Genomic DNA, 26,448 nt, shown 5'->3' on the forward strand with positions numbered 1-26,448 from the left:
TTGTCAAGCGCTCCCTTTAGAGAGGAGAAGCACCTCTGAAAATCTGCCTGAAAACAGACGATCAGGAGACTTGACGAAAGCAGCCATGAGCATCACCTATGATGTCATTGTCATCGGAGGAGGCATCTCAGGTGGGATCGATCGTCCTGCCAGAGTTAGACCAGATATGGCTTTTATTGTTGGTGTTTCGGTGCATGAGAAGCTCCGAGGAGTTCAGTTAAATCCCGATTTTCTCCAGGAGGTATCTGGATTTCATCAGCGTTTGGCAGTTCTCTTGGGATGAGTGGTTTGTGTGAAAGGGTAGGATGTGGTCCTTGTTTCTCCTGCCTGAACGTCTCCATAGCTGTTCTTCCCACCTGCCTTACATGATGTCACAGATATTGTCACCCAAGCTCTCCTTCATTATTTTCATTAACCCCCCTTTTCTTGTGTTTTCTTGCTATTTGTGAATATGCCTCTCTTTATGTCACTATTGTCTAGCTTTTAGCATAAATAAAATGTAATGCAAGAACGTACCTCTTCTCTGAATAGGTGCCCTGCTGCTTGGTTCCTAAGCGTATTCTAGTCACATTATCTGTAGTAGGGGCAGGTTAGCTTAATGGACTCTCATTTTCATCTGTGAAGGTGCGTAGATTGTCCTTTCCTAAAGCATAATCAATCATTCGATATTTTCTTTTATTTCTCCATTGTACACTGCTGTGAGATTATTCTTGCCACCCATTTTTTCCGGCTGGCCGGTATGAATTTAAAAATAATGAAATCTAGATGCATTCCTTTCTATAGGGATTAACCCTATATAATAATTCATCTTGGCAAGAAGGAAATCAATTAAAAGGACAAAAATGTAATGATTCCTGGCTATGGGGAACATAAGGATGCTAAATAGAGACACAACACCTCCCTGTGACAAATAAAAAGATGTAGCCGCAACTGTTAGTAATAACACGGTTACAGTAGAAGGGTAAATGAATATTCGAATGCCTGACTCCATTAAAAACCTAAGAGGTTGGGAAGTACTGTCTACCAGTAATGGTTAAAACCTTGTGCAGCATCTGCCCGCGTTTATTGTGTACCTTGTGTGTCTGATATACTGCTCACTATCATGCTAAAACAAAGTCTGCTTTACAATTCCGTGGTGATCAGAGGTCACTGGCCATACCACGGACGGGCACGTGCTTATGTATCCATATCTATATATATATATAGAAACATGGAAAATGTTGGCAGATAAGAACCATTCGGCCCATCCAGTCTGCCCAACCTCTGAATACTTTCCTTAGTCCGTGGCCTTAGCATATATCTAGCTTAGCCTTATGCCTATCCCATGCTTGCTTAAACGCCTTCACTGTAGTAACATCTACCACTTCTGTTGGAAGGCTATTCCGTGCATCTACTACCTTTTCAGTAAAGTAATATTTCCTTATGTTATTTTTAAACCTTTGCCCCTCTAGCTTAAGACTATGTCCTCTTTTTATGGTAGTATTTCTCCTTTAAATAAACTCTCTTCCTTTCTCATGTTGATTTAAATGTTTTTCGTGTCCCATGTCTCATCTTTCTTCCAAGCTATACATGTAAATATTATTTCACCTTTCCTGGAATGTTTTATCCTGCAATCCCTAAACCAGTTTAGTAGCCCTTCTCTGAACTTTTCTGAATACGGTCTCCAGTACTGTACACAATACTCCAAGTAAGGTCTCACCAGTGCTCTGTACAACGGCATGAGCGCTTCCCTCTCTCTACTATACAACCAAGCATTCTGCTAGCATTACCTGCTGCTCTACTGCATTATCTACCCTCTGAAATAATTACCTCTAAATCCCTTTCCTTGCACGTTGAGGTTAGGACATTATGAAATATTCTATACTCTGCCCTTGGGTTTCTATGCCCAGATGCATTTATCCACATTAAATGCCAGTTGCCACAGCTCTGACCATTTTTCCAGTTTAAACCATTTGTCATTTTACTTATCCCTCCAGAAACATCAACCCTGTTGCAAATGTTTGTGCCGTCAGCAAAAAGATAGCCCTTGCCATCCTTACCATAAAAGCCTTCTACAATATCACTTCTAAACATAATAAAGAGAAAGGGTCCAAGTACAGATCCCTGAGGTACCCCACTGGTAACAAGACCTTGCTCTGAATATACGCCATTGACTACAACCCTATGTTGTCTGTCACTCAGCCACCGCTTAATCCATTCAACAATATTGAAGACTTATTGGCCTGTAGTTGCCCGACTCCTACCTACTGTCTTTTTTGTGAATGGGCACAACATTCGCTAATTTCCAATCCCCTGGGACGACTCCCGTTACCGATGATTGGTTAAATAAATCCAGTAACGGTTTTGCTAGTACACAGCCAAGCTCTTATAATAACTTGAGGTTTATCCCATCAGGCCCCCTGAACATATTTGTCTTTACCTTAGACACTGTATTGCTTGCTTAGAACGGCAAATTAAACATTGGGCCTTTTTTTCTGCCCATTGGTTGCAAAGGGGTTAAGATAATAAAAACTAGCAGATCTATTATTTTAACGCCTTCAAGACCGGGACGTACCTGGTACTTCCGGGTCAAAGGTCACCGGCAGACCAGGACGTACCAGGTGCGTCATCGATGATGCGCGATCCCAGCGTCGCTATTGACGATGGGAACGCCAGGGGCGGCTGCTACTGACCGCTGGGTGTCCCCAGCGATCCGTAGCATCCACTCCCCCTCAATTCCGTGCACGTGATCGCTTTGCAGTGAATCACGAGCATGGAATTTAAATATTTTTTAAAAAAACTGCGGTCTTCAAGGGAAGACGCAGTTTGCCAATGCCGGTCCTGAAGGGGTTAATCTCTCCTTGGAAGGTTTAATCACAGAAAAACAACACAATGATTACAAGTTGTTTTAGGTTTCTTTGGCAACAACAAAGTGCCTGCTTTTGTGTCACATGAAAAGTGGGCCCAGAAAAAAATCAGTATGATTTACATGATTAGAGAAGTGACTAACAATGATACATTTATTCATAAAGAATATCAAGTTCAGAGTGTACGGAGCATTACCTTTAAATGCTTGAGGCATAAGTAAATATGTTTATTGAAAGTGTATTGAAAGAAGAGAATCATACACTCTATCTCCTATCTCCCAGGGGCAATTATCCTAGGAGCTGACCCCTGACACACACACACACTCACACACATGCTAACACACACAAACACCATTGGCACCGGCACACCCACTCTACATACACTTATACATACTGTACATACACTCACTCTGTCACCTTCTGTTTCCTTCTTTTCTTCCTCTTCCTCACCCATTCCTTCTTTTCCCCTTACTCACCCTCCCTTTTTTCTCCTTCTCTAATCTCTCCTCCTATCTTTCTCTCTCTCTTCTTCTCTTCCCCGCTCCCATCTACAGTATATCTCTCAAATCTCTCCCTCCCTTACCTTGCACACAAGCTAGAGTGCAGCTCTGTGGCAGAAGTCAACATGTAAACATGTATATGTACACACATATGTAATGTGTAGAACCGTGGGGAAATGTATCCCTAATTGCCTTTTTCTCAGAATCTGCACTATTATTATAACTTCCCTCCCCTGCCTGCTTAGCAATTTAGACGGTCATTGTGCAAAGCAGGTGCTAGGGGAGAATATATTGAAAGGGCATGAATGCATGCTTCAGTGCCCGTGCATGTGTACACACAATGGTGCGCATGTGCACACTACACCCACGGAGCTATACAGGAAATTAAACAAGTGGTGTTTCTCAGCAAAACAGGGATATTAATTAAAAGTGCTAGTTTATCTACCTTTTTGCATTAAAATGAAGTATCTGTGAAACAATTACACTGCCTAGAAAACAAAATTCACGCGTTAAATATCGTTTTAATGCACGAATCCTCCATGGTCCGACATTTCTTGCCACTGATTGGTTGCTTGGATAGCTCCCCGCTTGCAGCGTCTGGCAACCCAGTACTGGACTGACGGTAAATATATCACGTGAAGAGAGTTGTGTTTGACATATCTCCTGTATGGAAAATAGCTGCCCCCAGCGAAGGGGGAAATTCATATAGAGCGGGTTCTGCAAAACCCCGCCAATGGATTTCCAAAAGCAACACCACAGAAATTTAAAGGGTCCACAAAGTGCTTATGATGGATGGAGAGTCCCTTTAACACTTGCCCAGCTTAGGATGGTATTTTCTTTCTGTACCTGTGCAAAGTAGGACTTTGTAACTGATCGTACTGTAAGCTCCACTATCTGTCATTGCCTTATGTCTTTGTTAAACAAACAGATCTATATCCGTGTCCAGGCTCTGGCAGAGAGAGACAAAGCAGTATCGCTCAGCACTGAATATAAAGTTACGTGACAATTACACAGGACAAATACTGCACTTAGAACGGTGGTGGAGCCATCATTTTTACATTACATTTATTTATGTAGCGCTGCAGATTCTGTAACAATATGTTACAGGAAAAAATAACAATAACATTAAAATTGACAGCATACAAAAATAACATATTAAGATGCACTGCTGCTGAAGCAGAAGACCGCCTTGCTCGTACGAGCTTACAACCTCAGTTTGCCAGTTTTGATGAGTTCTGGAGTGCTGGACACCTGGCAACCCAAATCTCTTTCTTAGGGCACTCTTCCTCCTTTTTTGATGGAAACCATCAGTGAGCGGTGCCAGGTCTGGACACGGCAAAGTCAGTTTCTGGAGGTTTGGGTTATAAGAAGGGGCTGGGACTGTGTAGTATGTGGTTTGGCATGGAATAGGCATAACTATACACAAACCCACTGCCTCTGTGCACAAGATATATGGCCTTATATTTCAATGATTTTGATATAGGCATATTTTCTTGACTGTTTTGTGAATATTCTGTTAAATCTAGATTTTGACAGAAATAATACTACATTTACTTAACATTCATTTAGTTTGACAAGCATCTGTAATATTTTATATCCTTCTCGAATTATTATGTATCGCAAATATCTTGTCTCTCGGCCACTAGGGGTTTATTCACTAAATGGAGAGTGGGTTGCAAGACAGTTGTCTTTTAACTCCTTGACCTCACTACACATTATAAAGGGCCAACACTGGCAAGTTTATCCAGCAAGAAATGCTAAGCTAGCCCTGTATCCAGTGCATAATTCATGAGCGAGGAGACTTTGGAGAATTTCCTCTGATTTAACAATGCATTATACAGGGCCAGCCAAGCTCTTCCTGCAGCAGTAGCTAACTGGGTTAGATCTTTATTATGTATAGTGAGGTCGTGGCGCTAAAATACAACTCTCCGGCAAGCTGTCATGTCAATGCTCCCTTTAGTGAATGGACTCCCTAGAGAATGCTTCCACCTATTCTCTTTTCTAATAATTTTTTTTGAGTCTTCCTTTTTTCATGAACCAAGTCACGTAAAGGGAGAATCTTGCCGTGATGCAGCTCTTTAATGCATATAATAGCTGTGTAGTGCCTTTAAATTAGGGTGACCACATCAGCCATGTTTTCCAGGACACATATCATTTTTACATATTGCAGACCAGCAGTACGGGGGACTAACTGACTAATTGATTCCCTTCAATGAGTCTATAGATTACCACTTTGTTTGCAATTTTTGTGTTATTTATAATGTAATCAGCATTGCGTTGAGATTGTTTAGATAATAAATACTAATGTATCATGCGAGGGCCTCCAAAACAGCTGTTGTGTAGATTTTGGTAAAGTTCCAGCAAGCAGCCTGGGAACATGCTCAATGCAGGATGTGAATGTTGCACTCGGACGCAGATGCGGTTGGGAAGTATGTGGCCCAAATAGCCCTCTACAATGAGACAGGACCCTATATAGAAGCTGTCACTGTCACAGTTTTTAGAACACAAGTTCATTTATTCAAACAACCAGTTGTTTGTGTTTGCTGCCATAAGTGTAATTGTTTTGGAAATAATGTAGTTCAACTAAATTGTAATTTTTTCAAAGAACTTAGAGGTATGTCCTGTTTTGACAATTTCCTGAAGCAATCCACTGAAACTAAACAGTAGGCAAGAGATAACATAATTCATTCAGATCCTGAGACAATCCAGCCATTCAAAGCATATGATAGCTGTGTGGTCCCTCTTTGAAATATATGAGGCATTCCACAGAATTCCCCATATGCATTTGCCCTTTTTCCACCCCCAACTGTTTTCCGAACAGAAGATGTGTTAAAGCTAAACACATCTCCATGCTCATGATATATTTACCTCTAGTCAGCTGCACTGCTGGATCCATTAAGACCCCTGTGTGCATGCATGGAAAGCGCTTCCGTGGATTTCAATAGGAGTGCTTTCCTGGCACTGATTGGCTGCTTTAAACAGCCAATTAGTGACAATGATCATCGGACCATGGAGCAGGGACAGGCACAGACATGTTTCACGTGGATATTTTCAAAAGGAATTTTCCAAAATAGAATTCTATTACCTTTACAATGGCCCCAAAACAGAAAAAATAATAAACATATTGTAATGCCTAGTATTTTTCAAATAGTGAAATAATACCTATAGATATAGGCAAACTTAAAATATGTGCTTTACATATGGTTATTTATTATGAAACTGCCAGATCTTTTATTAACCCCTTTACACCCCTGTAGATGTACAGGTATGTCCATAAAAAAGGTAGTGTAGGATGTACCTGTACGTCTTTACATTGTTTGCAACGGCAGGGGAGTCTAATGAGTGAACGCTCATCTGTACACAGAAGCCAGTATCACTGCAAGGCTGCAGTTTCTACTTTAGGTAATGCTTAGTCTCACAAAGCACATTCTCCCTTAGTTGGGCTGTCAGTGACATTAAACTGTCCCTTTACGATGGCTTCCCTTATAACATACACATACATTGGATTTCTAATCAACTACATGGGGTTGGTTTGTGTATAGACTGGATCGATGGATTCAGCTGTTTCCATTAGAGGTAGTGTAATTGTAGGTAATTTACATTGGAGTTTTCCAAGTGTCATAAAAATTCTGTGCTCCTGCTAGGTATAGTCCTAATTTGGCCAAGTTGTAATAAAAGTCTGTAAGAAGCCCCTCCACATCTGTTTCAAATAGCTCTAGAGTGAATTGCTTACTAATATGTTAAATATGAATTTAATAATTAATCTTATATTTTGATGGATAGAATCTTCATAGGATCTTCATTGGAAGCACACATACACATGTTTTAGTGTGGATAGTAAGTCTATCAATTAATATTGTGTTTTAGGCCTTTCAGCTGCTAAACTGCTTGCCGAGTCAGGACTTAGTGTTGTGGTGCTAGAAGCTCGTGACAGAGTTGGTGGAAGAACCCACACAATACATGTAAGTAAAGTAAAATAATTCTTTATGTTACCCTCTTCTAATAGTGTATATTAAAAATGAATTAAAAATAAATTTACCCCATCAACCTCTGCGCCCCATGGAAATTATGTAAAGAAAGAAAATTACATGGATGACATGCAGCGATGTGAGGGGGTTAGAATACAGGCAATGTGAATGCTACTACTTGATTATGCATTTTCAGAATAAATATTATTTATGGCTATATGAATTTATTATATAAAATAATAATTATTAAATAATAACAGAAAGGGATATATTTTACTCAAACCTATGGTACGGTGTTTGTATCTTTCAAATCAATCATTCTTTATGTTTGTCCCATCCTAAAAAGAACAAACAAGTGAAGTATGTCGATCTTGGTGGGTCATATGTGGGGCCAACCCAAAATCGCATCTTGCGGATGGCAAAGGAGTTGGGCGTACAGACGTACAAAGTGAATGTCAATGGACTTCTCATCGAACATGTTAAGGTGAGCCACCCTGTTCTAATTATGACAAACAAATGCAATTCGTGTGTATGTGTAATATATATATATATATATATATATATATATATATATATCCAAATAACTAAGCATTCATTATTTCTTCAAATAATCAGTGGTTTATTACTTAACAATGTTTCAGTCTCAGCAGAGACTAAATGTTATCATATATATACTCTGTACTAGAAGTTGTTATTGTGTAAAAGAAGAGCCAAACATTTATTTGCCACGTGCTTTTGTATTTCTAAAAAAGAACATTTATATGCAAAGTGATGAAAGTTAAATAAGTATGACAGGCTGGCTTGTGATCTCAGTCATTCTAGGAGGCATATTCTCCTATTTTCAGCAGATATTATAACCACTACCTATAAAACAGCTGAAGCTTGTATAAAAACAGCTTCCTGGTATTTATTTGTTTTTTAAATTACACTCCTTCTTTCTTAAGCCCTTCAGGCCCGGAGGTTTTCATAACTAAATGACCAAAATATTGTTTATCATTTTTACTATGTGTTTGTTAAACCATGATTCCCCTTTTCCATATTTGATGAATCCCACAAATTATACATTTTTCTGTTTAGAGAAGTAGGGCATTATTTTAAAATCATAGAAATACATAAAACATAATAATATTAGTGATGATAGAAACCTTTAATAAAATAGAAAAATCACATTTTTGCATACATTCTTGCTTACATTTTCTTCTATATTGTGAGTGCCACAGCTGAACAATGACCCAATTTATGTCCTGCAAAATCTCCCGGTTTAAGTCATACCATACATAAATACATTTTTTATGTTCCAGAGGGCTAGTGTCTTGGGGGTAGTGATTTTTTAAAATATTTTTGTATTTATAGTGGAAGGGCTAAGGGGTAATTTTATAGGAAAATAAAAACATTTATTTATTTACTATTTTCTCCTTTTTTTGTTTTTGCACTGTGCCCAGTGCAATTTGGCTCGAGATCCCCTTGGGGATCTCTCATACATTGTTTATATCAGGGATATCAGGGTAACATTTTTATTGCATATTTATTTTTTCATTTATATATAATTTTTTCCTTAATTTTGTTTCTTCATTTTTGGAAGGAGGAGAAACAATATTTCTCCCTCTCCTCCTCCTGATCTGTTTGCTGGTGTTGCTGAAATGCCTCGTTGATCACTTCCTAAAAGCTCTTTCGAGTGGCAGGGCACCACCATATTGAAAGTATTTTTATGTGTAATTAAACTACTACCACACATTTTGACAAAGGAGGTAGAATTGGTGCATGGGAAGTGTTAAAATAGCATCATTTGAAATAACCTGTGGTGCTTAGTTTTCAAATATATTTGAACATAATTGGCTTCAACTATGTCCCAAAGAGGACATGGGCAAAGGATGAACATATTTGAAAAAATGGTTTTTAACAAGCAATATACTACTTGTACTTATTGCCATTCTTGTCCAGTCACAAAGGAAAAACACCAGTCCAGTCACGAAGGGAAGAAAGTACTCACAGAGTACATTAATACACATTCTTCTTTACAGGGGTGTCAGGGATATCACACTGTCCCTTTAACTGCATGAGGCAAGGTTACCCTGTTATGTTTGAACAGACAGATGTTTTAATAACAATGGTTGTGATTTCCATAACTTGATGTTTTCTAGGGTAAATCTTACAAATTTCGAGGCGCCTTTCCACCTGCATATAATCCTTTGGTTCTTCTGGATTATAACAATTTTATGAGAACAATGGATCAATGGGGTAGTGAGGTAATACATCTCTTTTAGAAATGCTTTAGCAATGTAATAATGATAATTATAGTATTGGTTATCTGCAATATGCTAATATAACCTTTTCTTTATATCTAATTTAAGCATATACCATACTTTGGTGTACACATTTAGTTTTAATAGAAGGCAGAGCTGAGTGATGTGTGCTTATTTCCCTATTTCCTTGCCGTAAGCATACCGAACCAGTGGCAAAAATCCATTCTCAGATTAAATTGCTTCCCTGCATTTTTGCTAATATCAGATGTAATACCTGTGAGAAATGAAACACTTGGTCCTTTATATATATATATATATATATATATATATATATATATATATATATATATATGGTACTATATACATATTATACAGCTAATCTTCTAGAGTGACAATTTTTAGATTCCTGCAGAGGCTCCGTGGAAAGCCCCTCGTGCTGCAGATTGGGACAGGATGTCAATGAAGCAGTTTATAGAAAAGGTGTGCTGGACAAGGTAAGAAATACCAAATTTTGGAATATCTATGTATAATATTAATAGAAGTAGGATTAATACCTCATCAATACAAAAAAGCTAAAATTTCCTGAATCTATAAGCCCATGGAACTATGAATGTTATTGTTAAGATATCGTTATCATAAGTACTGGTTGATACGCACAGTTTGTCAAAGACATGACCTTTAGGCATTCTTGTGTTTACATGTTATGTTACCAACGCACCCCAACTATTGGATATAGTTTAATCATTTGTTTAATGCGGTCTTTGTGTATCAATCCTAAATAGAACCAATTTTTAAAGATATATTTAGATTCACAGTAAAATGTGAACTCTGTTTTGCATCCTTAGACTTTATTTTGTGGCTATCTTTATAATGTTATTACATCAGCCATCAAGTGTTTTCATACACTATTTAAGAACCAGGTGCATATCCTAAAAGAAAATGCATGGGAAATGCAAAGTTTTATTTTTAAAATTGTATTTTTTTTCCAGTTCAGCAAGACTGTTTGCACAACTGTTCGTGAATCTGGTTATAACTTCCGAGACTCATCAGGTTTCTGCGCTATGGTTCCTTTGGTATGTAAAGCTTTGTGGGGGAACCGGAAGAGTTTTCTCAACAGAGAATGGAGGACAGGTATATGTCATTAGCTTATATTCAAAATCTTTATTAGAATAAACACATTAGGTACCCGTTAAAGTAATAATATTCTTCTCTAGGTTACCTTTTGTGCTGTTCAATGGTATTGCTGAAGGTATACAGATTTTTTCATCAGGGCTCGGTACTGGACTTTCATATTATCTCAGATATAAATTAATTAAGGATGCATCTGTGCTTTGCCTTTTTCACCCCCGTCTTTAGTAATACAATTAATTTGTCAATGAGACCTGATGGATATCAGAGAACCAGGTGGTAATATGGAGGAAAGGTAGCTTATTTACTGTAAAAGTGATGTTTTACAACCCTGAACTTGGAACTAAGGCTGTTGATTGTTTAATCAGCGACAAGAAAACTTTTGTAGTCTGCCTGTTTTGCAAAGTAACCATTTCAAAACGTTAAGCAAAAAAACACTGTATAAGCTGTTTTTCGCAGCCCTTATCTCTATTGATATAGGTTTAGGAGTGTTCATGGCCAGTGGATAGTGACCTTGTATAAATGCACACTGCTTTTAAGTGAAAAAAATGTTTTTCATAAAGCATTAGTTGTCATTCACCACTTCCTATAACAGAATGAGACATTTGTCTAGCACAATTATCAACAATCTTTGTGCAAACCTATATGGAACTAAAAAGGAAGCAGGCGTGCACACCATATAAATAGGTTTGATAAATTAATTTGAGTATCAAAAATATTAACTTAATAAATAAGTGAGGAAAAACCCCTATGAGTTCATTTTATGTATCAATCAGCAAAAATTGAAAAAAAGGAGAAAAAAAAGAAAAAAGTATGATTCTAAAAATAAGAAAGAATACAAAAAAATTATAAAATGCTCTATAGTTTCCATAAGTATAAGTATAATAATGTTTGATGTCGGTGTATGTATTTGTCTCCTCCTTTATTTTTACTATAAAGGCTGGGAATCAAAATATTTTCATACTCAAATACATTTATATATTAAAACTATTTACATGATGTGCAGTCTTACTTCTAATTTGTTTCTATATTTGGTTTATAAGCTGCACAGGAGACATCTTATTAGTATATATTAAAGTTTCAAAATTAACTTTCCTTGTACAAACCTTTATTTTAAAAGGCATGTTGCTAATTCTAAGTGAAAATGTTCTCTCAAACAATATAAAAGTTGTTTTAACCCACGACTGCACATGCCTGTGTGGACAGGCAGGGGTTAACAAGTGTGAGGCTACCGCGATGACACTTTTACTTTTAACATGGTTGAAATCACGCATATTATTTATTAACCAAATCAAAATACATGCATAATAATCAGCTAAAAGAAGTAAGGAACAGATTATTCTTACAATAATTCAGACGTGATTCAGGGAATTCTGAGTGACCCAATGAGCATTAATACTTTTATTTAAACAATAGTGACTGAACCACAGGATTCACAAGCAAAAAATAAGAAACCCCAAATCCTATTCCTCTTTTGGAAAGTAATAGTCTCTCTGGTTGCAGTTCGGAGGGAAATTTTGTGTAACAGCAAGTACTGGTTTGAACTTTGAACATGTTGTACTATAAAGTGTTTTTTTCACGGCTATACATAAGACTTTGGACAGAAAACAATCTCTGTTGTAAAATCGTTAATTATCCTTTTGCTGACAAAAATATTAAACTATAATTTCATTTGGCAAGTTTCATCATGCCAGAATTTCGCTCTAGGTTTAAATTGAAATGGTTCTATGTCTTTAATGCAAGGTTATGTTGGCACTGCAGAGTTATATAATGGAAACGTTTCCTCGCTTCTTCATATGGAAACTATTCTGTGGTGGGAATTCTTACACAATAAGCTGGATAAATTCCAACATACCACAAAGCTGCTGCCAAATCTCTTCATTCAAAATAGATTTGGCAGAAAACACTCAATGTACTTTATCAGTACTGTCCCAAAATGTCCAGGAATGCATCAAAAACCCATAAATTAAGCACATAAAGTCTAATTAAAAGACACAAAACGCCTCAGGTAATTGCCCAAAATATTTAAATTAGAATCTGGGCCTGTCAACCTCCTACAGATTTTACTTTGCCCTCTTTCTCCAACTGCACTAGACTCTCCTTTATGCTATTTACACTGTTCCACCACAATTTGTGTTAATAGTTGGATGTTTATCACTGTACACATACAGTCATCAGAATAAGTATAATACAAATAATGAATAATTTAAGTATTAAATATGGCACATTGTATTTAATTGCAGGAGAGGAAGTTTGTTGGAGGGTCTGGTCAAATAAGTGAGAAAATAATGGAACGTCTACAAGATCGAGTAAAATTGGAAAGGCCAGTTGTCAGGCTTGACCAGTCTGGTGATGTTGTCCTTGTGGAAACCTTAAATCATGAAATTTATCAGGTAAATGAATGGTTGTTCATTATTTCTTTTCATGTAACAAACAGAGTTAGACGGGGACAAAAATCTTAACAGTGTATGCATTTTTGCCATCACATTTCTATTTTCATGTAATATCCCGCATTGGTGAGCCAACATGGTGACCCACCTGCCATCTACTCCATGTTCACAGGTCTGACAACTGAAATACGATGTGCCAAATGTTTGCTAACATGTAGCTCTGAGTTAGGCATCCCACATATTTATTTCTAATAAAAAAAACTGATTAAATGTTAAAATTTAAGAAGGTAGACCACGGTCAGGGGACTCAGCAAGGATCCTTCAAATTGCATGCTTGGTGAAGCCTGTTTACGCCCACTAAAGACTCTGAAATATTTGTTTTTGTGTGTGCACTTATCCACAGACAGTTGACGACAGTGTCCCTTGCTGATTATCATCTCTGTATGATAATCAAAGCACATGTATGTGTAAAGAATTTTACTTAGCTTTGTAGTGGTATATCACGTGTAACCATACAAATGTGTTGCATGTACATTCCCCTATGTGTGTGCTCACAATGTGACACAGCCCACTTGGCTACCGTGTTTGTAGCCATATTGTTGTGTCATCTCCCTATTTTGGTGCAGAGATAAAGGGCGGGAACTGCAAGGTAAGTTAGAATTTCCCCTTTGCATTTTCTAACCAAATTGAAAGCACAATCTGTAGGTGAAACATCCTGTTATGTTGAGTGGGCGATGTGGTTCATATTTCTTTATTAGTAAACTGAATTTGTTTAGTTAATATTCATGGATTGTTAGTTAGCTAATAATATAACCAGAATGGGATTGAAAATCGACCATGGTGTGAAGCCTCCTGTTGGATACATGCTGCCACATGCCCACAACTTTGACATCAGCCTTCTGCATTTTCGCAGTATATTTTTGCCTATTTTTGGTCAAGTGTATCATGTAGGATCAAAACCACACAAGTGTCTGCGCAGACACTTGTGTGGTTTTGATTGTATTTAATTTGGAACATTTTGCGCCACCACCTCACCAGAAGGTGTAATATTTATATTTAATTAGAACATTGCGCTTTACTTTTTTGTATTTTGTGTATCATGTAGGAGACCACATCTGGTACTCAAGCGGACTTAACAGTGGTGAAAGCAATGTCAGGCCAGTCCTGGTCTGGTTAATGTAGTAATAGTAGAAGTTAATTCTAGGAAAACACTAGAAATGTGTAATAATGTTGTTTGCAAAACTGTGGGACTCCTCGTTCCGTAATAAAGTGCAACAGATGATTAGTGAACTTTTGGTAAAACAGAAACAAGAAATGTATTCAGGATGAAAACGTGCAAGTTACATAGGAGTAATAAGCAGGCTCTAAACATTTTCTCAAATCTTTTATGCCTTGTTTTAAAAGGGTCAGACCTTATCTGCGCAAGCTGGCAGTTTCATGCATCTTGGGGCTAGTTTTAAGCCTATAGGGGCAGTTTCATTCACTCTAAAGAATGTGGGGGGCCTTTTACATTTCCACAATAAACAACATCCTTATCTCCTTTTTGACAAGACAGAGTCTTAGTCTTGGCCTCAGCCTGTGCCATCCACAGCAGTTTTCTTATCATCTGGAACATTCCAGTATCCTCATGAAGAGGCCCACTTTTAAGAAGTGGCGTTAACTCAATGCCAAGTGAAATACAACTAATTAAGTATTATTGAATAAATTCTCTGTGCATTAAGCAATATTATATAATACAGCACAATACATTGACAAAATGATACAGGGTACAAATATAGATAGATCATGAGTAGATCATGAGTACATAGATCGCAAGATAAATACAATTGCAAGCCCCGAATTCTAAATACATATAAGATTGAGTAATCGTAAACAAAGATGCATATTTCCCAGAATGGCTGAATTTTAGGACATGACCACCACAGGTGAAGGTAAGAACCCTCATCTATGCCACATCTCCAGCATAATGTGGATACCTGAGGTAAATACTGATGGAGATCGGAAGGAACTTTGTACCATCTTGTAATTAGCTTGAAGGAACATTCCTGAGTCTTGCTGGAGATCCCACCCTTGTGCCAATCAGACTCAGAACAATTTAAATCTCTTTCCCATAAACTAAAATAGTAGGGTTTGGCATTGTTTAGGGGAGAAATTAAAAAAGCATACATTTTAGAGTAGAGATGAGCCGGTTCAGAACTCCCACTACATAACCTTTCAAAATCTGTCAAAGGTCGAGAGACCTCGGGGAGGGAAATTCGAGTAAGAATTAAATGTTTAAGTTGGTGGTACACAAAAGCACTCTTAGGGTGGCAGATGCAAACATGCAAAGGCTTAAATCTCACATTCTCCAGTATATGAAATAAGTGCAGTTTTCCATAGCCAAAATGAATAAAAGTTGGGAGAGGGGACAACCCTGTCGTGTACCATTTTGGGGAGTTATGGCCTCCGAGAGCATGCCATTAATTTTAACTTGGGCTGACAGAGCCGTATATAAAGATTTAATCTGATTTAGCCCTAATGCTGCGAGAACGTTAAATAGATATGGCCCGGCCCTCTTAAAATGCCTTCTCCGCATCCATAGAAATGAGAGCGAGAGGCGATTTGTAATGTGTAGCATGTGTCAATAGATTGATGATTCTCATGGTATTGTCTCTAGCTTCTCTGCCAGGGACAAATCCCACTTGATCGTAATATAAGCTCCCCATAGAATCACGTATTTTAGGAATAAATGTGGCAGATTTTTTAACTCTGAATGCCCTCGTTAATAACTTCCCTAGTTTGTGTCCAAGCTCATAAAAGAGTTTTTTAGTAAGCAAAAAAATCCGTTCCCTTAAGGTCTGAATTTGAGATTTCAATTCCGGAGCAAGTGTTGCTTTATGTGTTTGTTCTAATCTGTAAATTTGTTGGGTGAGGGCGGTGGCCTGTGATGTGTAAAGTTTCTTAATAGTGGCACCTAATTTGATAAGTTGATTCCTTATCACTGGTTTATGTGCTTCCCAAAACACTGGGAAGGCGACATCCTGAGCATTATTTTCAGCAAAATAATTCTTAAAATTAGTTTTTAATTCCGCAAAATAGGTGGGGTTATCTAATATATTTTCATTCAGTCGCCAACAACAAGGATAATTTTGTATTATTGGAAACATTTGTGGGTTTGCCACTTGGAAACTGCCCACCACTACAAGCATTAATGCTCTTTGTTTAAATACCAAATATATTTTTGTTTTCAGGGCAAGTATGTTATCAGTGCTATACCACCAGTTCTTACTACACAAATCCACTTTAAACCAGAGCTCCCGGCAGTCAGGAATCAGTTAATCCAGCGTCTTCCAATGGGATCTGTTATTAAATGTATGGTCTACTACAAAGAAGCATTTTGGAAGAAAATGGGTAAGTAACCAACTAACCATGTTGTAATTTAGTTTTTTCACCTTTACCAAGCTTGTGGGGATAAATATTAACCCCTGCAATGCCGCAGTGATGTCATACACAATTGCGTCATTGAAGGGGTTAACACTGCTGGATTGCTCTTAATGGAGCAATGGGGCAGCAGGGTAGGGTTGGTCTCCTCACTCATGTCCCGGAGATTGCAGGGAGGAGCCTCTTTCATCACTCCTGTAGGAGTGCCCCCGCGATCACCACGATAGTGGCGAGGTGGGGGCATTTTTTGGGGATGACGTACGTCATCAGAACTGCTGAGCCCACTTGAGCATGGCGTACCTGGTAGGTTACCGGACGCGAAAGGGTTAAGATCATTATGGTATTAGAATTGGACAAAGGTTAATTTGTAAACAATGATTTACCATTTTTCTTAAGGCTACTGTGCATGCATGATAATTGAAGATGAGGATTCCCCTATTGGATACACATTGGATGACACAAAGCCTGATGGATCTGTACCTGCTATTATAGGGTAGGAGTAATGAATTATTAGGTTTACAGATAATGAGTCTCCCAGGGGTAAATTCTATTAAAACGTAGCCAATATTATTGTGGCTTTTCATTCTATACCATGGAATTCCAGTTCTTTTTCTACTAATGTAGATTTATACATATCATAATATCATTTGCACATTACAATATTTCACTCAGGGGCGTAACTGGAAACCTTGGGGCCCTGGTGCAACAATTGCACCGGGGGCCCCTAACTTCAACAGCTAGTCCGTGCCATAATTGCCCACACACAACTGGTCTGTGGCTTCTTTGCCCCTTTGCTTCTTTGCCCCTTGCATCATATGTAAACACACTTACACAAATTACACACACTTATTCATACTCACGAACACACACATCTCACCCCACTTACATATCCATGCTCTCACACACACACACACACACAATTACATACACATGCTCACACACACAAGTACACATCCATGCTCACACACACACACACACACAAGTACACATCCATGCTCACACAAGTACACATCCATGCTCACACACACACAATTACACATCCATGCTCACACACACACACACACACACAATTACACATGCATGCTCACACACACACACACACACAAGTACACATCCATGCTCATATCCATACATATATATATATATATATATATATATATATATACATATATTCCATATGATATGATATATGATATGTTCCTGTCTCCCCGTGCTAGTTCAAAATAGTTTCGAAAGGGCGCTTTCGCCCTGGATCGGTGCAGTCTGGGTCAGAAGGGCCCTTTCTAAACTATGTTAAACCGGTACAAGGAGACAGGAAGAAGGGGGTCGCAGTTACACCAGTGATTTCACTAGAAGTGTCAGTTCTGCAAACACAAATTTTTAGTTAACAATGCAAGAGCACTCTGTGTATAGTATGCTGAATGGGATTTCTATTGAGAGAGTGGCCTTTTCACTGAGAAGTTGTGTGGTCAGTTAAGGTGTAAAAACTATTTACCATATAATATTTAAATAATTGAGAACAGTATGGCGTGAGGGGGAGGCACAAGATGGTGTCTGGGCTTCCCATAATCCATGGATATAAATTCACATATATAATGAAAGAGGGTATTACCCCCAATGCTGTGTCTGCAGTGTAAGATAAACTGTAATTTAAAGATGAACCTTGCTTTACAAACCATAACTTCTGAAATGATATTTTACCATGTAAAAGTTTCTGTCTCCCCCTAGTTTCATTGCCGCTAGAAAAGCAACAGCAATGGCAAACCTAAGCAAGGAAGAGAGGTAATATTTATTTATTAATAGCACATAACTACTTTTAAGACACTTTGGAATTACTGCTTTTAATGTATTAAAATTTTATCCACTACTGTTTAGAAAAAGAAAAATTTGTGAGTACTACGCTAAAGTGATGGGCACCGAAGAAGCATTACATGTAAGTTTTAGCTGTATTCTATACTGATATTCATACCAGCATAATTTAAGTAAGTAGCTAATAACCTATGAAGTGTTCCAGATTAGGACACAATAAAGAATTTGATGTTTGGCTGACCCTTGTATTTGTGTAGCCTTCATTATCTTCCTGTTGTGTGCAAACAGTGTACATAAGCATTTTATTAAGAAGTATAAATAAAATACATTATTAATTGCTATGCATGCAATAGAAATATTAATTATATATATATATATGCAATATATCTAGCTATATACAGTAATTGCATGTAATTCATTTATTTATTTATTACTAGTCTCTTTCACAAGAATTGTTTTTTTACATGTTTCCTTTTTCAGCTACTTGGTATTCATCAAATCTGTATGATGTATGAACATGTGATTACTATTTTGTGCAGCCTGCCTGTGCAAAACAGTTCTCCCTATATGTATAATTTGCTTTGCTTATCTTGTATTCTTTCTTATATATAATAAAAATAATTGGTCAAAAGTTTAAAATAATACTTTTTAGTGGTACATGTACACTAAAGGAAAGCCTCCATGAATGTGTTTTAGATTAAAAACACTATTTGGTCCCTTGATGATTCACAAATATTTTAATTAAATACGTATCAAATGTTACAATAAAATCAGACGTTCTCTGTTAGGTAATAGCTAGATGGAAAGGAAACTTCACTAATGATCTGTCTTTATGTTATGAAAATGGTTATTTGTTTTGATCATATTATCTTTTTAACTTCATAGTATAGTATACAAAAGGTTTGTTGAATTTATTGGTTTCAGCCTGTCCACTATGAAGAGAAGGACTGGTCTAAGGAGCAGTATTCGGGAGGGTGTTATACAGCATATTTTCCACCAGGAATTATGACTCAGTATGGGAGGTAAGAAGAGAGGTAATAATTAATCATAGTCAAGTTGGATAGGAACAGAGGTGGTTCATGACAAATATTTTCACGTCTGCATGGACCTTTTTTATGGTTCTTGCCCCTTCTCTTTGATCTCCCTTTCTCATTATCGTCTCTCTATTTCTTTCTCTCAGCTCTCCCATTTGTCTTTATCTCATCTCCCATCTTTCTCTTCATCTCCCCTCTTTCTTTGTATTGCTACATTTTCTCCCTATCTCTTCCCTTTCTCATTGTCTCCACTCTTTTCTCATTATCTCCCTATTGCTCGCCTTTCTCCTCATCTCTCTTCTTTCTCTATTTATCCTCATCTCTTTCTCTCTTCTTTTCATTTAATCTTCCTTGCCCCTCCCCTCCCTTTATCATTATATCTCCGTTTTCTCCTTATCTCTCCCCCCTTTTCTTGATTATTTCCATTTCCATCTCCCCTTTTCTCCACCTGTCATCTTTCACGTTATCTCTCCCTTTCTTCTTTCTTCCTCTTTTCATTACCTCTCCCCTTTCTCCTTATCTCTCCCTTGCATATCATGGCTGGAGTGTCCCTTTAAATAAAGTTGAAAGTATTTTAACTTGCAATTGTTTATTGAAGAAATGAAGTTTTAGTTTAGTTTTTATAGAATTGTATTAGTAAAATTGGATGAGTGCAGCATTCTTTGTTTCCCCTACGGTAATAAAAACTCCAATAGCCTTAACGTTGGTTGAAAAACACTTACTGCTTTTCTTCAAACTGTGCTTTTAGCAACTGCATGTCACTGCAAATTATGCCTCCTGGGTAATGTTTCCCAGACATGATGGATTGGCTGAACAGATAACAGGTAATACATTTACATTACATTTCTGATATACCCACAGTGTAATCCGCCAACCCGTTGGAAGGGTTTTCTTTGCTGGCACAGAGACTGCTACTGTATGGAGTGGATACATGGAGGGAGCTATTCAAGCAGGTGAAAGAGCAGCCAGAGAGGTATATACAATTTTACAGTCACGATAAATATGGGTATTTTAGAGAATATATAATCAAGGTTAATCAAGGTATTATTTGTTGTGAAAACGCAATCTACAAAAGATAAAACAGAAAAATTACATTCAAAACATGCCAAAATAAACCATGAATAAAATACAGCGTATCGTTGATTGGTTATCAGGTATGAATCACTGGCTTATGGATCCAACACATACAAGAATGCAACAGGTGACACAGCTCATTGCATTAACATCTCTGATTTATCAGAATGATATCACCCTATGTAAACAGCATGTGTTAATATCAAACCAGATAATTTTCAGTCCACTCAGCAACCACTATTAAAAGAAAAGGCAATAATTAGGGTGGGAACAAAAAGATAATGTCCATAGATTATTAGTGAGTTTTTTAATAGATGCAAATAATGTCAAACTTCAGAAAACAGCTAACAATACCTTTTACATCATTGCCATTATCACCGGTTATAAGCCGCAGTCTCACAAAATATATTATTTCCCCAAAACAGGGATAAACTTTTCTATATATCGAAGTAGACAAAATTCACCTCTATTTACACCATTATATTTACCACCATTTGTTGCTGTGGGTTAGCTGGTCCCTGTAGATATAAATTAAGGGGAAGGAGAAATAACGTTATTAAAATTAGGCATCGCCATAAAATTTCAATTAGCCAGGAGAAGATGAAAATTATTACATAATCAAAGGATTTATTATCCCCCCCATCCTTGTCTAAACATAAACTATGCTTATAACCGTAATCTCCACTTATTATGGATATTACTCATTGTAATTGGAAACTTCACAGCATATTTGCACAATTTTATTTCCTTTATTCACCGCTGAGAGATGCTCCGATCTAAGGAGTAATTTTAAGAAAACATCTGGTGTTTATCCTTGATTAGATGTGTCTCTAGAACAGAATACCTTTTCAGTTAAAAATGGGTTTCAATGGCCTTGCAGTGTAGCTTCCTGTTTACATTTATAGAGATGAGTAGTTTCTGCTCCCTAAAATTTCTCATACCAATGAAACTAACCATTTATTTAATTAAGAAAGACTTGCTGAAGCAGCTATTTTCACCAAAGCTTCTTTGTTCTTAACATAGAGAGAAAGAAAAGGTCTTTTGTATGATTTAAAGCAAACAAGATGGCTCTGACTCCATTTTGTGTTTGTGTGAGTGTAAAATACCGTATTGGCTCGGATATAGGCCGCCCCCGTATATAGGCCGCACCCTAAAAGTTTGGTGCTTTTTTAAAGAAAAAGTTTTTTTCTTTAAAAAAGCACCAAAAAAAAAAAAAAACATTCTGCCACTCTGTCTCCCCCCCCGAGATATGCTGCCACTGTCCTCCCCCCCCGAGATATGCTGCCACTGTCCTCCCCCGAGATATGCTGCCACTGTCCCCCCCCGAGATATGCTGCCACTGTCCTCCCCCCCCGAGATATGCTGCCACTGTCCTCCTCCCCCCGATATGCTGCCACTGTCCTCCCCCTCCCCCGAGATATGCCACTCTGCCCCCCCCCGACTTACCGGACCAGACTCCCGGGTGTCTTGCGGGGCCGGGGGGGGCATCTACGCAATACGCGTATACAACCGGAAGTTGTATACGCGTATTGCGTAGATGTCCCCCGCCGGCGCCCCGCAAGACACCCGGGAGTCTGCTCCGGTAAGTCTTGGGGGCAGAGGTAAAACGCATCGTGTGGACGGTCACCGGCTGCGGCGATGCGGGTAAACAACCCGGAGGCTGTTTACCCGCATCGCTGCAGCCGGTGACCGTCCAGACGATGCGCTTAGACAACCTCCCGTGCCGGCACTCCCCCCCCCGTGGAAAGTGCTGGCAGGGGAGGCTGTCTGAGGACATCCGAGAGTAGGATGCAGGTCCCCTGCACCGCTGCGGGGGATCTGTATCCTAACCCCGCTGCCTGCCCGGCGCCCGGGACTGCATGTCCCGGGCGTCGGGCACTAGACCCCGAATATAGGCCGCACCCCCACTTTAAAGACTTAAAGTGGGGGAAAAAAGTGCGGCCTATATTCGAGTATGTTTGTGCTGGTAGGCAGTACCAAGACAAAGATCTAATGCCACAGCATCCAGTGATACAAATTGAACTCAGTACCATGAGGTTTATAAATCCCCCAAGCTGAATAAAAAATTAAGTTGAATAAAATTTGCTGTTTTCTGTAACAAATATTTTATGTGCAGGAAATACTACAAAAACATCCCGAATTTTTGGAAAATGGCAATTTTAAAAGCAGCTAACTTTGGTATAAACTTTGGCAAAAAAAATGGAATAAAATCAATAGATTGCTATTATTTCTACCCTTAAGAATAGAAACAAAGCAATATTTCACATTTAAAAACTCAAATGCGCATTTGTGGCATGTTTTGGGGAAGCTACAGGGTCACAATTGTGTGCATTTCTGTTTTTAAAGGTGGAATTATGGCATTGCTGTTCTCTGCGGAAATGATAAACACAAATTAATGTATGTGATTATTATTCTGCTGCCACCGCAATATATGATTGAAAACACAAAAAAATCATCACAAATTAGCACAGGTAGGTGATGAGATGGCTGCCTGAAAATTGTCAAAAGGTTCCTAGTAAAACACCTAGCTTCGAAACATTCTGTTCATACAAAATAATGCCTGGTATATACAAATATGATTTTAAAAGAAATCACTTCTTGTATAGAAAAAAGCAATACATAATTTGTGTTTGGTACACTAATTAAGAAACACTTCAACAAACAATCCATGAAAATTGCTCTGGTCTTTAGAGGGTTAAATAATTCCACAATCAAGTGTTTTTGTATTTTCTTTTTTGTTCGTTTGGTAAACTAGGCAGCTGGGTTAGGCAGTCATCTGCAAAGGATATTTTGAAGCTGTCCCTTACCAAATACAAAAGTGGGGCATTCAAAATGATCTAATGCACCAATAACCCTGCAGCCATCACTAGCTCATATTTAGAATGGCCATCAAGAAATCGTTCCTTGTGTAAATGCAATGGATGCGTACCTCCCAGCATTTCAAAATGTGAAAGAGGGACACTTTTTTTTTTTAATCACTCTCGTGGAACTTACCAGTAAAAGCTATTACACTTTACAATGTCGCCCTTGCATCGCCACTTAAAACACGCTTCATTTTTGTCAGCACAGTCATGCTTAATAAAAATAACCAACACATTGAATTGAATTCCCATGTGACTCAGACATACTACTTCCATGATGCTGGCTGAGCATCATGGGAAGTGCAGTTAACAGTAGATAAAGCTGCAGATGTTAGCTGTGAACTACAATTTCCATGATGCTCAGCCAGCCAGGTGTCCACCATGACTAGGCATCATGGGAGTTGTACTCCACAACTAACACCTGTCACATCATCTGCTGTTAACTACAGTTCACATGAGGCTCAGCCAGACATACTGCTTCCATGATGCTGGCTGAGCATAATGGGAAGTGCAGTCAACAGTAAAGCTGCAGATGCTAGATGTGAACTACAATTTTCATGATTCTCAGCCAGCCAGGTGTCCACCATGATGCTGGCTGAGTATCATTGGAAGAGTAGTCCAAAGCAGCAGAGATTCTTTTATAATATTAGCCTCCCTCCCAGGACCCTTACACACTGCCTTTACATGCACATATTACATAACACACTTATACACATGCACTGCCCTTACACACACCTGCCTTTACACACACATATACACATACACTGCCTTTAAGCACATACATACACTGCCTTGAAACACACACATACACTGCCCTTACACACCAGCTTACAAATACCTACAGTGCTCTTACACACACCTGCCCATACACACAAACATATACACTGCCCTTACACCCTTTTTTCACCATCTCTTATCTCTGCCTCCATCCTCCTTCATCCTGTGGTGGGAGCGCGAGGTATGTCACTCACTTTACTGGTCCTTCATCACTATGCGCCGGCTATTGATGCAGAGCGTGGGGGTACGACGTGATATACCCGCGCTCGGCATCATTTGCTGGCGCATAGTGATGAGGGAGCAGTAAAGTGAGGTCCGCACTCCCTAATGTTGAGCCGACTAGAGGGGGATTGTTATCTCCCAGCTATTCCTGCAGGCTGCAGCTGCTGATCGGGCATCTGCACGTCCCCTCACAGCTGCGCCCGAGATGAGTACCGCTCTCCCCTTGCCCTTCCTCCGCCCCTGAAAAGCGGGACAGAGGAAGGGATAGGCGGGACAGAGCCCCAAAATCGGGACTGTCTCGCCCAAATTGGGATGTTACTTAAAAAATATCTGTGATAATATTTGTAAAGAAGAAATACTCATATTAAATTGTTACCATAATTGATGACGATCCTAAATGTGCTGCAATTCCAGGTAATGTCCAAGATGGGCCTTATTGCTGAAGATGAAATCTGGAAGGATGAACCTGAATCTGTGGTTAGTTTAATTTTGTTAACTTCTAACTGTCACAAGTTGCTGTCACAAAGAGATTATGTATAAAGGTGTCACTGGTGCACAGTTGGTGCAATGCCTAAAATTGGATCATAATGGTATATATAAACTGAACTACTAGCCTTTATGCATGCAGATTACAATACTACAACGTAAGATATGAGGGATGCCATACCACCATTTAGTATGTAGATTTTTTCTTTTGGTGCAAAGACAAGATTTTACAAATAATATGAACCACAGTATGGAAACATTAATACATATTAACATGCACAAGTCTAAAAAAATACTCTGCTCGTTTTAAAATAAAGACAAAGAAGGCTTTGTTTGTTTATTGAGACTGGGATATGGAAAAGATGAATGAGCACTTAAAGCATTTTATGAAGATTATTAGAAACAAAAGTAGCATTATTTTTAAAATATTCCAAATATGAATAAAGAAAACAATTCGGGGATTTTGATTGAGTTTAGTCCTAATGATATTCCTTTAGTAAATATACTGTTAGATAATGAATAAATACCTATATTCTGCCTTTAGGATGTTCCAGCACTGCCATTTACTACAACATTTTTGGAGAGAAATCTGCCATCTGCTCAAGGATTACTGAGGTTCATTGGCTGTTCTGTTTTTATTTCGATGGCTGCTGCAGTAGGAGTGTTCGCAGTCAAGAAGGGTTATGTAACTCTGAAGTGACCTACTTAAAATGTTTCTGTGTAGGCAATGCGATTTAGATTGTAAGTCAAACTCTGAATGTGTATCTAGTATTGTAATGCATGTGAAAACAAATGTGGGAAAGACACATGAATCCCTTAGACATTTATTCACTAAGCTGTGAAATTCCAGCTAAGGTGCTGAGTTGAAACATCTCACCATGATATTAAATGCCTGTCTCTTCTGCAAAATGGCCCAAGCCGCCCCTGCATAATGCATAGTTAAATGCACAATATCACTTATCTAACTTTGCATTATTCTAAACAAGTATATAATCTTAAATTAAGAGGTAGAGTCATAAAAAAACATTCATGAGATCATTCACATATAAACTCCATTAGACTTACCTGCAGCCTCACAATTTAGTGAAAAAACCTTTCATATATTACTAATGAGACCTTACAAAAACCTATTGCATGTTGCCTCATGTGTTGTTCTAGCTATTAATATAGACAAGATAATTGTATTTTCCAAACAGTAGTAAATTTAAACTGTTTACTGAACTGACAGATATTGATTGTATCTTCGAATCTTCGATAAAAATGCTTCAATGTTGACCTGTATGAAAGAATGATGCTTAATTAAAGTAGTTTTTACAAAACTCCTTGTACTTTCATCAGTTTAGCCTGTTTCCTTTCAAAAGTGTAAAAAAATGCTGCAACTGACAAGTTAAAATGGCATCAGCACGCTTATACCGTATTTGCTCGATTATAAGACGAGGTTTTTTTCAGAGCAAATGCTCTGAAAAAGACCCCTCGTCTTCTAATCGGGGTCGTCTTCTAATCAGACCTCAAATAGAGGTCTGATTATGAGACTAAGATCCAGATCCCCCGCACCACTGCAGGGGACCTGGATCCTCCTGTCTTCCCCCCCATTTAACACCCCCACACACACACACACTTACCGGTGCTTCCTGCTGTATTGCCGGGGCAGCGGGTTGACGTCTGCACGATCCGCGTAGACAACGTCCGC

The 26,448-nt window shown here is 38.3% G+C and overlaps 2 protein-coding genes across 2 annotated transcripts in view; both read left to right on the plus strand.

Annotated features, from left to right (window-relative positions):
- On the plus strand, positions 1-26,077 carry LOC128475016 (amine oxidase [flavin-containing] A-like). Its single transcript, XM_053457466.1, has 15 exons — positions 1-131; positions 7,214-7,308; positions 7,661-7,798; positions 9,456-9,560; positions 9,960-10,051; positions 10,547-10,688; positions 12,929-13,078; positions 16,306-16,465; positions 16,892-16,988; positions 18,224-18,277; positions 18,371-18,428; positions 19,229-19,326; positions 20,200-20,311; positions 24,687-24,749; positions 25,303-26,077. The coding sequence occupies exons 1-15, from the start codon at positions 86-88 to the stop codon at positions 25,456-25,458; spliced, it is 1,566 nt and encodes a 521-aa protein (XP_053313441.1). The 5' UTR covers positions 1-85; the 3' UTR covers positions 25,459-26,077.
- LOC128475015 (amine oxidase [flavin-containing]-like) overlaps positions 1-26,448 on the plus strand; it is a 275,083-nt gene that overhangs the window by 44,761 nt on the left and 203,874 nt on the right. The window lies entirely within an intron of this gene.

Source organism: Spea bombifrons, chromosome 2 (assembly GCF_027358695.1).
Source record: "Spea bombifrons isolate aSpeBom1 chromosome 2, aSpeBom1.2.pri, whole genome shotgun sequence".
Lineage (NCBI taxonomy): Eukaryota > Metazoa > Chordata > Amphibia > Anura > Pelobatidae > Spea > Spea bombifrons.